At 49.3% G+C, this 14,858-nt stretch overlaps 1 protein-coding gene across 4 annotated transcripts in view; it reads right to left on the minus strand.

Annotated features, from left to right (window-relative positions):
- The window catches only part of LOC144107836 (uncharacterized), a 65,983-nt gene that overhangs the window by 6,327 nt on the left and 44,798 nt on the right, over positions 1 to 14,858 (minus strand). For all 4 annotated transcript variants that reach the window (XM_077641049.1, XM_077641048.1, XM_077641046.1 and 1 more), the window contains exons 9-10: positions 14,217 to 14,429; positions 1,377 to 1,660 (exon numbers count right to left, since the gene is read on the minus strand). In XM_077641049.1, the coding sequence (XP_077497175.1) occupies positions 1,377 to 1,660; positions 14,217 to 14,429 (497 nt within the window). The remainder of the gene's footprint in view (positions 1 to 1,376; positions 1,661 to 14,216; positions 14,430 to 14,858) is intronic.

Here is a 14,858-nt window from a genome sequence, read left to right on the forward strand (position 1 = left end):
AACAACAAACCCCCTGAGCATGCTTTAACATGCAGCGTATCTGCAAGAAATGCAGTAAAAGCTTGTCAATTCGAACTGGAGAGGGAAGCCAACGAGGTTCAAATGAACCAATCCACGAACTAACGAAAGTGAACACAAAATGCAGTACAGCAGGATCTGAAGTAGTGAGGCCAACACCTCCTGTTCAAAGCCCTGAACAGTGGAAGGCTTCCTCTTAGACTTGAAAATGGAGAACAGGCGGGCAGTGTTTGGTGCGTTTCAACATGTACAGTGGAGGGCGGCCACATCATTATTGCGAAGTACAGAGGCTGGAAAACTGCATAGTATGCGACTATCCAACGACCACCGCTTTTCAATCAAAACAGTCGCACACTCTCTGCGACTTGCAAATTCACACTCGTGAGCCGTGAAGGTTAAGCGACCATTTAGGCAAAGAAGCAAAAGTTAATAGGACAGTTTTCCAGCCTTCAAAGCCACAGTCACAAACAAACAACCCAATGAGAGTGCTTTCTGGCAATAACCCATTTTGATAACTGCCTGGAGTCGTCGTCAGGCGTGGCTTCAATCTTCTCTTGAGTTGTTTTGACGCGGTATGATCACTGCAGATGGATGGCATTCTAAATCACTACACCATGGCACACAGAGAAGGTTTAACTTGGGGCAACCGCTGCAACCAACTGCACGGAATGTGATGCAGACGGCACTGAAAACCCTAGATGAAGACATGCAGCACAATCACCAAAAGCTCCAATTCATTCCTTATGCGAAGGTTACGATTTTGTGCAGGACCACAATTTCGGATTCAGAGTGACTGTGACGCTGCGATGTGCCCGATTAGCTGCATCTTGGCACTGTTAGCGTCGCTCATTGCTCAACAATTAAAGCTAACACAGAAAATTACTGATGGCTTCAGCAAGAGTGATTACAAACCACAGTTGAGTAGAAATCTCTTGCTGCCACCATGGTACCGCTAACATAGAGTGAGTCCATTTCCCTCCATTCATTCCCCACACACACCATTTTTACCCTCTCCACATCTCCAAATAAGCAGCACAGCTTTGCACATGCACTGCTCGGCTGGCTGCATACATAGCCACCCCAGCGCGGAGGCACGTGGTTCGAATTATGAATGGCGGAACCAATGTGCTCTTCAACTAATGGGCAACGTTTTACACCCACTTCTGGAAGCATGGAAGGACCAAGTTGCACCATTTGAATTATCCACAAATTAGAATGATTAAAGTTGTAATTAATAAGCTTTCACTATATGCAGCGACAAAGACAGGTTAATGAAGAATGTTTCGCTGCCTCCATGAAACGCCTTTCGCTGAAATGTGCAGCAACTTTTTCAGCAACAAATTGCCTCAGATGCCCACCTTATGCTGTCGATATGCCTGGTGTTTGAGCAGCGCCCCGTCGGACTCGAGCACCAGCAACATCTCAGGCGCCCTCTTGCCCGCCACTTGAATGGCCGCGGGGTTGAAGGTGGGGCAGGGCAGCTGCGCCATGGCCATTGCCCAGTCATGCGTCACGTGGGCGGGACCTGCAGCCGCCTCGTCCCACTCTACCCGTATGCCGAGCTCGCTCTGGAGCAACGAGCACAGCTGGGACACTGCTGCCACGTGCGGCTCACTGTCGCGCGAGTACACCACTTTCACCACTGCACACCCAGGAGGAGAAAGATGCAGAGGAAAGGAAGGAGAAGAAGAAGAAAAAAAAAAGCCAGTCAATTTCGGTGCCAAGAGCTAGAAGTAGGCTTGTGCGAATAGTGTTTTTTTTTTGGTTCAAAGCAAATTTGAAGCAAGTAGTAGTGTTCTTATAATTTCGAAGCGAATATTTCAAATACTTCTGGTACAAAAAAAATGTGGTCAATTTACATTTTTAGGCTAAATGCCAATTAGGTGTGCACTAACAATTCGGTTTTCTCTTTGGTTTCGGTGTTCAGATAAGTTGTTCAAGGATGGCAGTTGTTCAGATAGCAATAATGAGTATGTTCATCTTGGTCATTCTCTCCTTTACATTCACCGATCATTAGAGTGCTCATACCACTCCTGGCACAGTATTGCAGGGGTTTAAGCGATGCGCCATTGCCCTTCTATGGCAGGTGCTAGCATCGGTGGGGACTTGGGTTGCTTGGGTTGGTGGGCAGGTGTTGCCCCATTATCTGGTAGGTAGGTGAGCAGCTATCACAAAACCAGCTTCAGACAAAAATACAGACAAACACACAGACAAGCAAACACATAACAGCTAAATGAGGAAAATGCCCACTATAAGTGCTAGCACACTAAAAAAAAGATAAACAGCACAATAGGCACTTTCAAATCAATATAGTTTCGAACAAGCAAGGTCGTTACATAAAAAAAAAAGGAGAGAATGCATTGACGCTTTGTCACACTCATTGAAGATGCGTCGATGTCCTGCAAAAATGGCCATCATAATTTAGGGGAGTCGACTTACATGCAGAGCCAATATATATGTGGTGGGAGACCTATCTGAGACCCGTGACTGTGGGTCTTAAGTGCGATTGCCATATTTACTCGCATATAACCCAAAACCCTTACTTTGAACTCCACAAAAAAAAAAGCCTCGTGTATAACCCACACATTACCTGAAAAAAAAAAAAAGACAGCTAGAAAGATACAACTGCACACTCAGTGATTATTTCATTTTCAGAACATTTATTCAAACGACCACCACGACATCACTGGTTATCCGATTCTCAGGCGTCGCCGCTCTCACTGCTGCCATTCGAGGCTTCATCGCCACTCTCAAAGACGTAGTCATCATTAATTATCATCATCATTTATTGAACCCTTAAGGACCCTTCAAAGGGTATTACTTGGGGGGGGGGGGGGCGACATACATAGAACAATGCATGAACAAAGCCAAAGAGGTTGAAACAAAAAAAACAAATCTAGTAAAACAGATATATATATATAAACATACAATGAGATCAATGAGGACAACGAATACAATCAGTAAAATCAAATGAGAACACAGTTAAAACAGTTACAAAAAAAATGGCAATCGAGTAGAGAAAGGGAATTACAAACGAGTAGCTCAAGCACATCAAACTAAGGGGGAAGAAAAGAAATAAAGGCAGATTTAATGTTCAAAGATAGAAAGTAACCGCTCTTTGAATTTGACAGGGTCGCTTTCCATGACAGTAGGATCTGGCAATTCATTTCATTCCTGCCTGCATTGCAATTGGTAAAAGTGATATACTAAAAGCAGATGTTGATCCATGCAGGCGCTGTACACTTAAGCTACTGAATAAGTGTCAAGATGAAGGTGCTGGTGGGTGAAGAAAAGATTGGCGCAGATGCGTGATATGACAGAATATCTTGTGAAAGAGGCATAGTCGTGATATCTTGCGGCGAAAGACCAATGAGGGGAGATCCAGTGATAATTTTATATGGCTGATATTGACTTTGTAGTCATACTTTAAAGATATAAAGTGAGCAGCGCGGTTCTGCACAGATTCTAAAGAATTGATGAGGTAAGTCCGATGTGGGCACCAGATTGTGCATGCGCATTTAAGTCCTCAAAACCATCCAAGCTGTTACTGATGGCATATTTTTTAAAGCTTTTACGCGTCAAGTCAGCTGGTATCGCTTTCCACGCATCCACAATTCACTGGCACAGCAATGGAATATCGGGCCTTCGCGCGCGTCCCGTCGATGCGAGGACGTAAAGGCCGTCGGCCATCCACTGGGCATACAGCTGCTTTACGTGTGCCTTGAACAGCTTGTTCAGGCACATGTCGAGTGGCTCTAGCAAGGACGTCATGCCGCCAGGTATTATAACGAGGTTGGTGCCGGCCTCGGCGAGACAAGCCTTCCCCGCATCAGTGCAGTGGCCTCGGAAGGAATCTAGTACGAGCATCGACCGGCATGCAAACAAGACACCTAGTCTTCGTTCCCAAGTTACTCGAAGCCAATCACCGGCTAGGCCACTCTTCATCCAGGAATTATCTTCCCCACGCACGACGACTCCTGGGGGCAGTGGCGTGCTAGGTAGCATCTTGCATTTGAAAATCACATACGAGCGCAGTTTCGTGCCATCAGCTAAAGCACATAACATGACTGTGCAGCGCAGCTCAGCATATCCGCCGGTCAGCACTGATTTAGAACCCTTTTTTTCCATGGTCATGTCCATCAGCATCTCAAAGTACACAGGTGTCTGATCAGCCTTTTCCACCTGAGACAGCAAATAGCTGTGCTCCTTCCGAAGTGCGATGATATATCGTTGAAAGTTCAACAATTTTTCCCCTGGCCAACCAGTCTTCCACGTCTTCGAACTTGTCGCCATGAAACGGCACGGGAGTGCGAGGCACATGAAGAAGCAGCGGCGAGGAACTGACAGCATTCTGGGTGGTCTGACTTGTCGCAGTGGACGTCATTGCGCGGGGCCGTGCCGTCAGGGGTCGAAACTCAGGAGTTAAGCCTCGCAAGCGACGGCTTGTCTTGTGGGCAGGTGTTGTGTCCACGGGGTGTAGCTGGGCATCGTCGGAGGCTCCCGGGAGCTCTTCGCGCATTGAAAAAACACCCAGCACCTCCACCAAAATGTCACCGAAAGCTGGCAGAAAGGGCAGAAGGGCACACAAGGACTAGCCAGGCAGACACACTCAGCGAACCAACGCACGAGCCGAGGAACACAAAGAAGACCAGCGGGTGCTGTCCGACCGCATGGCGGCGCCAGTAAATGGCTAACACTGTGGCAATATGTCTCATGCTAGCTCCCCTTGGTGCTCGTGCCGTCGCACTTGATTCACAAATTCCAAGCGGAAAAGAGCAGCTGCGGCACCTGCAGTCAGCTCAGACTCGCTGCACGGAGATCAAGAGAGTCACATGTCTAAGCCATTGAGCATGCACAGGTCGCCTTGAGGACGCCACAAGGCGCCATGCGCCGCGGAGCTGTTTGCACACCTGCTCCCGTCAGGACCAATCAGCGCGTGGCCATTGCCACCGCACGGAAGCGGATCACGCTATGCTAAATCTCTCTACTGATGCATGCTGCCGTGCCAGTTACGGCGCGCGCGCACCGCAGGTAATGCGGCCATAGACACTTGGCAGTTACAGATCTGAGCGCCGCGCTGCCGACTGCTCGAGTCTGTTGTCGCAAGCATGTGCAGACCGGCTCCGGCACGCGCGGGAGCGCAGGCACGTGGCGCGGAGTCAGCGCTCTGGTGGCGTGCGTGCCGCGGTGTCATTCCGGAGAAGGTATGCTGAACCGAAACGACACACAGCAAGGGTCCCGGAAGCTTTATTCGCTTGAGACAAATACTTAGAGATTTTCTATACCAAACATCCGGATTAAATCGAATATCGAATACTTTACTATTGGACTGAGTATTCGAAATTATTTAATAATTGCACAGGATTAATAACTTCCCTATATGCAGCTAGTCTTGATTGATAAATGAGCATTTCAGGACATCAAACAAAAAGAACTTACCAAAGAGAAAGCATAGTGAAAAGAAAAATGGCATAAACGTGAAGTGCCTGAGGTAGCTCACCATTAACTTTTTAGCGCTACAAGGATGGCCATTGTAAGAAAAGAAAGTTCATTAGCTACATCTCGCCAATTGTTTCTGAGAACTAACACTCAAAGCAGGGTTCTTCAGAGTAATACGCAGAAATAACGGAATTCAAAGCACAATTCGCACAACAACAATAACACAACGGGAACCTGAGTGGTATCACACACAACCAATCCACTTGTGGTACTTGAGAATCTATGGCATCTATGGTGTGAAACGCAAACCCAGTCAGTCAAATCTAAGCTCCTCTGCTTTAAAATCAGCCGGCTGCGGTGCACAAAGACTGATATAACCGCGACAAACTGCTTCAGAGGGACGGGAGAAATAAAACAGCCAATTTGGTTAAAATTTCCAACTACTCCATTTATTTATTTTTTATGTAAGCCTCAAGTCTTCACATGCCTCATGGCAAAAATTTTAATGAAATATGCAGCAGAAATTTTTAAAAAAGCGTCTTTTTTGTTTATGCGTGGCCGCCAAAAATTGAGAGCGAATTGCACTTCGATGGTTCAGGTGCATCGCGAATTCTGGGGACTTCCTATGACAGAGCACCGCCATCTTATTATCACCATGAAGCCGAGAGATCAGAAGGCCAGTGCTCAATTGGTTGAAATGCCGCAGTTCTCTGACCAAAAGAAAAAGCATACAAGGCGACAAGTGACGCCAACGAGGAAGTAAACTTTAAGGTTGATTTTTTTCAGCTTTCACTTATCATGCAGTTGCTAACCCTTTGGCATTACGTAAAGAATGATTGTGGAATGATTCTGCTTTTTGCACATGAATCCTGAGAGTTTGATAATTGTTTCTATTTACACATGCAATATCGTTTTAACGCTGTTTTTTTGTAAGAAATGTTTTCATGTGAATATGCATGCTGGAATTTGTTTATTTCCACGAGTACTAGACATCTAAAAAAAATAGCTAATAGCTTTATTGCTCAGAACAGGGCTTTGCAAACATGCTGACATAGAACACTTGTGCACTTCCTTTTAACCGTTTAATGTTTCGGGGATGACTTTAGAGGATTTTAACTGTAATTACTTGATTCACCAGCCAGCTTCAAATAAAACGCAGTTCTGAAATCAGCATAAAATATTACCATATATACTCGCATAACGAACCTGCCCCCCACTTTTGTCATCCAGAATTAAATTTTTTTGTTTTTTAGCCTTTAGTTTTTTGTAGCAGTTTCCTCAGTTTTCGTGCCGTCAGCAGCACATACCTTTGCAGCGTGGCAAGATGTTGCCTGCCAATACATCACTGCTTGTTTGTTTATCTTTTGAGGAGAGCTACTGCTACAGGAGGGGGGTGGGCACGCACACTGGGCAAACTTGACAGACTGCCAAGACGTTGTGCGCTCAAAGCTAAGGCTTAAATATTCACATTACACATCCGTAACCATCCCGTGCTTTTTTTTTTAGCATCACGCAAAAAACGCGAGCCTGACCTTCAGGGCCGGCGTTCAGCATGTTCGCGTTATCTCGCCACGATTGGCCGGCAGTGCCTGCTACCACAAAATTGCTGGATCGCGTCAAAATGAGCAATGCTAAGCACGAATTTGTCTGACCGCGTACGTTTGGTGATGACGGAAGGACGGACGGTGGTATGACATAAAATTTTGACCCTTCGAAAAAAATCTCTTGAAACTTTTTTTCCCACGCAATGAACCCTCCCATCAAACTGATGTCAACTTTTCTGGAAAAAAAGTGGGTTCATTACGAGAGTATATACGTACATATCTGTGAAATGTGATTACAATTATTGTATAATTAATGAAAATTAAGGCTGCATCCACCCTTAACTACGCCGAACAATGAGATGCTCTAGGGCAAGTTCCTTAAATGAGAGAGGACACAACCAAAATCCTCGACCTTGTGGTGAGCTGATGACGAACGATTACGTGCCAAGATAGAACTCATATCATTATGGGGTTAGTTCAGCGGCAGGCACAATAGTCCACACACAGAAGACACACCAAAAACCAAGTCATTCAAGCACTAGCTGCAGCGTCCTCGTCGTCGTCAACTGCCAAGGGACAGAAAAACGTCCTCTTCACTTTGCGACTGTGTACCATAACACTAACCCCCCTCTGCCCCACGGGAGAAGGCACAGTCCCTGGACGTCCTAAGGTGGCGGGTGCGAGTGGCAGGGTTTAAGACGGGCGACGTGCACAAGCTGTGTGGAGGGGGCCGCGGAAGGAGAGTGGGGGCGCAGCAGCGTGAGTTCGTAGGTCACATTGCTCAGATGCCTCAAGATGCGGCAAGGACCGATGTAACGAGGCAGTAGCTTCCCACACAGGCCTACACGGTGTGCAGGGAGTAAGAGGAGTACCAGGGAGCCGGGAGGGTAGTGGACGTCACGGTGATAAAGGCTGTAGCGAAGTTTTTGAGCGGTCTAAGAAGCATGGAGACAATCCCGAGCGATTTGGAGGGCAGCGCCAGCACGGCCAATGGCGTCACAAGCGTAACTGCTGGTAGAAGGGTCATCTGGCAGTAAGCTGTCAAAGGGTAGCAACCAGTCGCGACCAAAGAACAGGTAGAAGGGGGAGTATCCGGTGGTATCTTGGTATGAGGAATTGTAGGCGAACTTCACGAAGGGTAAACTGACGTCCCAGTCACGATGGTGGTCGGAGACGTACATAGACAGCATGTCCATCAGGGTGCGGTTCAGGCACTCAGTAAGGCCGTTTATTTGGGGATGGTAGGCCGTCATGAACTTTTGACGGGTGGAGCAGGAGCGGAGAAGGTCATGGACCAATTTATTATGAAAGCAGGGGCCTCGATCTGTAAGAAGTTGACGAGGAGTGCCATGAAGAGGGACGATATTATGGAGGAGATAGTCGGCAACATCGAAGGCACAGCTGGTCGGGATAGCGCGTGTTATAGCGCACTGGATAGTGTACTTGGTCGCAACAGCAAACCACTTGTTCCCGCAAGTTGATGTGGGAAAAGGCCCAAGCATATCGAGATATCGAGACCAACATGAAAAAATGAGTCAGTTGGAATGTCGATGGACTGAAGCTGGCAACTAGGTGGAAGCGGGGGCATTTTCCGGCGCTGACATTGAGCGCAGGCAGCAACGTAGCCGCGGACAAAGCAGTAAAGGCCACGCCAGAACTGCCGGCGCACGCTGTCGTACGTGCGGGACATGCTGAGGTGCCCTGCAGTAAGAGCATCATGAAGCTGGGCAAGTACTGTAGAGTGGAGATGCGTCGGGACGACAAGCAAGAGGTTGGTGCCATAAGGGTGCATATTACGACGGTACAGACTATCGTCATGCAGCACGAAGGATCAGAGCAGGATCGGAAGGGGCACTTCGGAGGCAGTTATTGGGTGCCGAGATGGATCACAGCACTGCTCGTCGCCGATGTGTCGAAAGTCCGAGATGGACAAAACACAATCGCCGGTACCATGGTAGCGGGAATCACGAGGATAGACAGGATGGTGGGACAAACAGTCAGCGCCTTCGTGCAGCTGGCTGGACTTGTAGACAACAGTAAATGTGTATTCTTGCAAGTGCAAGGCCCAGCGACCCAGTCGGCCTGTGGGGTCTTTAAGAGAGGACAGCCAACACAAGGCATGGTGGTCCGTTACTATGCAGAAGGGCCGTCCAAACAAATAGAGGCGGAATTTTGTTAACGCCCAAACAAGGGCAAGGCACTCCCGCTCAGTAATGCAATACAGTCGCCGACGAATTTTTCGGACTCGACGGGGACCCGAAAAATGGTCCGAATAATCAAACAGTCCGAAAAATCCGTGAAGTACAAAAAAAATCACTTTATTGGGATGAAATCGGCTTAAAAATGTCACTGATTTTACCTTGCGGAAAATTTCTCTTGCTGACGACGATTTGCGCCTGTATTTGCGCCAAAGTTGTGCTTTCACTGTACATGCTAGACAGCAAAGTCACCGCATTTAGTTGGAATACTTCCCAAACTTATTTGACGGACCCGGCGGGGCCATGTTGTCCATAACCCGAGTGTGCACCACGCCGCTCGTCAAACACACGCAGAGATAAGGCACTTTTCGGTCAAAGCGACGGAACCGCCGGACGCAATCACAAAATGGCGAATGGATGTAACTTCGTGAAGACTGAGCGCCACTCTGTCGACGCCCAAGTGACCCAAGTGACGAAACGGCGAATGGTGAACGTATGGGACCCGCCACGGTGGCTCAGTGGTTAGGGCGCTCGGCTACCGAACCGGAATACCCGGGTTGGAACCCGGCCGCGGTAGCCGCTTTTCGATGGAGGCAAAACGCAAAGGCGCCCGTATGCTGTGCGATGTCAGTGCACGTTAAAGATCCCCAGGTGGTCGAAATTATTCCGGAGCCCTCCTCTCAGTCTCTTCTTTATCCCTTCCCGCCGAGCTGTGAGATAGCTCCTGCACAATTTCTTTCCCCCAACAACCAATTTTCAACGTATGAGACAAGCGATAACTGCCCGCGACAACGTCGGAAACAAAGACGCATGGCGTCGCATGGCGTCGTGCGCATGGCGTCGTGATCTTGAACCAGAAAAGGTATGCGCACACGACGCAACCTTAGCGCCCTCAGCGGCGGTGGCGGCGAGTGCTCGACGAAGAGTGTTCAGATTCGGCTGCCGGCTGTCGAGCCCGTGCCCCCCCTCCCCGTGCCCCCTACTCCGGTGCCAAACATGGCTCACAGAAGGTCGCAGAGACTGCTTTCTCGTCGTAGTCACGTTATTCAAATTGGCGGCCGGACGGCTCAGTGTTGTCTGCCGCTACCGCTGCCCATGCTGGCGATATATACTGATCGATCACAGGTGCAGTCAGTGCCGAGATGCTCGCCCGCTTTCTTGTGCACATCGAATTTTCCTGTGCAAACATATTCGGCCGCAGCAGCAGCAGCGGACTTACGAAAGCCGGATACATGCAAATTGAGTTTGGACCCGCCGGGCACATACAGGAGTTTCGGTTACGACTTATGCCACACACTGCACTTTTACTTAATGAAAAGAAATAACTATAATTGTTCCTTCTGATAAATTGCCGGAAAATTGTAGTTCTACTTTACCACTGTTTCCTCGCATGCCTATGCTTTTTCATTGTGAATTACTAGAACTTATGTGACAGTCTTCAAAACTTAAAAAAATTGGAGGTTTATCAAGGTTAAGCCCAGTGGATGCGAAGCATGTTAAGCAGCTGCCGCATACACGCCCGGCGCAAAGACGCTGGCGCGGTTGCAGGCACAGAGACTGACGCGACGGCGGGCGCGCGCCGCTTCATCCCTGGCGTGACGTCACATATCACGTGATGCAGCAATGGTGGCGCCGCCGCCGCCACGTCGCGCGCGACGGCGCGAACCGAAGCGTGGAGGCCTCCACCGGGCGACGTCCGACGGCGCGATATGAGGCCCCATCTGCAGCCGGTGTGACGTCATCACGTGACGTCACATCATGTGATCTCACTTCAGGGTCAATGGTGGCCACCGCCGGGAGGCAACCGACGGTGCGATATGAGGCCCCATCTGCAGCCGGTGTGACGTCATCATGTGACGTCATGTCACGTGACCTACTTGAAGGTCACTTGAAGGTCAATGGTGGCCACCGCCGGGAGGCGACCGACGGCGCGATATGAGGCCCCATCTGCAGCCGGTGTGACGTCATCACGTGACGTCATGTCACGTGACCCCACTTCAGGGTCAATGGTGGCCACCGCCGGGCGTCGCGCGAAGGCCCGAAACCTACGTTAATATGCTTCGCATAAAAGTAGCAGTACGTCACACGGCTCCACGATTCCAGGCAGTTAGCCACTTCGCCAAACAGAGAATGTAGCACTGCTAGAAAAACAGTTATAGGCTGCTGTCGTACAGTCTTTGACTGCTGTTAAATGTGATAAGGAGCACCAACCTAAGATCGAGCTCCGCGCGCGTCAGCCCGACGACGATTAGAGTAAAGTATATTACTGTTGTAAGGCGTGTCAGTTCTTATTCTGAGCAATACGGCATGAGCACGGCGTTGTGCTTTTCAGCACAACTGTCACGAATCTCGCTGCCAGCAATTTGGGTACCCCCGTAAAAGCGGAAAAAAATTGCCACCGCACATCGCTTTATTTACAGATTGCAACGCCAGCAGCAGCTCACGACGCCGCGCCAAGCAGTAGTAAGTCCGGCTGCCGATTTGAGTAGTCGCGGCGGCCGGCGGCCGACCGAAGTTTAGTTTTAGCTGTGCGTACGCAACGGCTTAGCGTACGCAAGGAGTTTGCGGGGACGGTAGTGCGCATGCACAGAACGCTAGCGCAAGCCTTGCGTCTTGCGTGTGTATGCTAGCCAGCGGACTTTGCGTTGCGGTGCTTGCATGGCTTGCGTATGCTAACGTTGACAAGACGGCGCCGCCCTGCTCGCCCGCTTCAGAATAAATACATGTCGCCGCTGTATTCTCCGACACAATAGCTCGCTCAAATGGTAGCGGTTCTTTTTTTTTTTGCCTACTCTTACCCACACGTAGCGGTATAAGCGATAACTAGCCCCTGTTTTTCAGATAAATTGGCCAATTTCAAGCTCCTAGGCCTAACTGAATGCAGTGTGTTTTTCTCGTAGCAACGACACCTGGCGAAACAGTTTTCTAGCTTTTAGCCAGTTCTTACATTTTCTTCGGTTTGCATAGTTTTTCTTCTTGGAACAAAAAAGGCTCCCAATGCACTCACACTAGTTATCAGTAATCACTGATGAAATTTTCTTCAACCGAGTGTTGATGTGCTTTGACGTCTTGTCACTAGATGGCGCTACATGCGCCTGGGGGACGCTACCGCTCGGCCAGGTAAAACTATACGTCAGAGCGGACAGCGTAATGCACGCAGTGCCGTAGCGCTTTGCGTACGCAAGCACTTGCATACGCACAGCTAAAACTGTCTACTGTCTATTCTTCGAGCGCGCGCCGCCACTGCCGCCACCGCCACTGAGGGCGCTAAGGTCGCGTCGTGTGCATACCTTTTCCGGTTGAAGATCACGACGCCGTACGCACAGACCGACGCGCACAAGTTGACGGCGATGACAATCCGGCTGCCACCTCGAAGTGTCAGAGATCGCAGAGACCTCTACTGGCAAAAATGAGGTACCGAAAGTATGTCAAGCCAATCCAACTGCAGCGTAAATCCACCTCAATCTAAGATGGCGCTTTTTGCGCCGGTGAAAAGCTGATAAGATGGCCGATTTTGGCCCGCAGGTGACTGAAATTAGTCCGAAAAATCGAACTTTCGAACTTTTGAAGTCCGAAACATCCGTCGCGAATATGTATGCGCTTCTATGGGGTGACTGACGGTGCCTCATCGAGGTCCGAAATATCCAAGTCCGAATTATTGGAGATCGAATTACCCGTCGGCTACTGTAGTTACGTTCGGAGGGCAGCAGGCAGCTGGTGTAGGCAATGACACGATAGTGATCGTGCTGGCGCTGCGCAAGGATGGTGCTAATACCATGGCACTGGCGTCCGTGCGAAGTTCCATAGGCACAGAAGGGTTAAAATGACCCCGCACATGTGGAGCAGTGAGGGCCGCAACAAGAGCGGTGAAGGCACGAGCTTTGTCAAGGCTCCAGGAGGAAGGCATATCCTTCTTCAGGAGAGTAACAAGGGGACAGGTCGTGTCAGCAAAGTTCAGGATAAGCCGGCGGAAATACGAGCAGAGCTCGAGGAAACTGCACACATCGCTTGAGGAACGGGGGGTGGGGAACCCGTGAACGAGGCGAACTTTGTCAGAGTCGGGCTCGACACCAGAAGCATCAACCAAGTGGCCGAGGACCTTAATTTGGCGCTAGCCGAAGCTGCACTCCTTGGCGTTCAGTTGGAGACCAGCGCGGCAGAAGATGGGAAAGACAGTAGAAAGACAGTGTAGGTGGCTTTCGAAAGTTGGGGAGAAAATGACAACGTCATCTAGGTAGCACGAGCACATCGTCCATTTGAAGCCATGCAGGAGCAAGTCCATCATACGCTCAAAGGTGGTAGGAGTGTTGCAGAGGCCAAAAGGCATGACTTTGAATTGGTACAGGCCATCAGCGGTGATAAAGGCAGTCTTCTCACGATCCCGTTAGTCAACAGCAATTTGCCAGTAGCCTGAACGGAGATCAATAAAAAAAAATAGCTGGCACTGTGTAGGCAGTTGAGGGCGTCATCAATTCTCGGAAGAGGATAGATGTCTTTTTTTGTTGTTTTATTAAGATGCCCATAGTTGACACAGAAGTGCCAAATGCCATCTTTCTTTCTGACGAACACCACAGGGCACACCCAAGGACTGCTAGAAGGCTCGATAATGTTATTCGCCAGCATCTTGTCCACGTCCGTCTGATGTCACTCAAGCTGCAGCTGCAGCGTCGTTGTCGTCGTCAACTGCCCAGCGACAGAACAATGTCCTTTTCACTTCGCGACTGTGCTCCGTAACAATATTGTCATATTGCATTTCATATTGTCTTCAAGTACGAATTTGCACTTCTATTAATTTGAGCACATACTATTCCATTCGACAACATGCAAGCATGCAGCTCTCAGTACAGCTCAGCTTGCGTCCCTCGTCCAACATTGTTGCTTCATTGTGCGACATGCTCTTCAAATAGCAGCTAGCCCAATATCGGCCAAAGAGTAGTTGCACCGTCCAGGAGACACGTTTTCCGTTTTAATTTCCGACCCCACCCAACAGCAAGAGACAGGGTATGAGGGTACACACCGGGGGGTCCGGGGTCCCGCCGAGGCTTGCTGTCATCGGGCAGTGGTGATGGCAGTGTAAATGGTTTGTTGCGTGGGCCCCATGCTTGTCGCCGTGCCCAAAGGAGGGCAAGCGCAATTACCGCAGCTGCACCAGCGAGCAGTGGCAGGAGCAGCAGCCACAGCATCTGACTCTGCGTCGCCTCTGGGCCACGTGAAGCGCCTTCCAGTGCAGCTGTATGAAAGAGTGTACACAAGAAACAAAGGCAGTTAAAACGAGATGGGGAGGTCAAACTATAACCGCATTTGTTTTCTGCAACCTGTAACAAGGGACGTGACATAAGACTGAAAGAGAAGATGAGACTACACGGTGGCAGACATCTACATGCATCAAGTCCACACAGTCAGCAGTGGCTTCGGTATCTTGCGGGAGAATTACTGAGAAAGTCAACACCCAAGTGCCATCCTTCAGCAGTGGCTAACTCTCCAGATATCCACGTGTATAATCAACCAGTGCTGTGCAATATATGAGGTGAAATTGCAAACTGAATGATTGATCACTTCTTCAGTTACATCCTGATGTTGCCAAATCCATGCGACATTCAAACCAGAATTGCTATCAGAATGAGCCATTCTGATGTGAGTAAAAATGTTCAGAAACAGC

The sequence above is a fragment of the Amblyomma americanum genome, chromosome 10 (genome assembly GCF_052857255.1).
Source record: "Amblyomma americanum isolate KBUSLIRL-KWMA chromosome 10, ASM5285725v1, whole genome shotgun sequence".
In the NCBI taxonomy this organism is placed as follows: domain Eukaryota; kingdom Metazoa; phylum Arthropoda; class Arachnida; order Ixodida; family Ixodidae; genus Amblyomma; species Amblyomma americanum.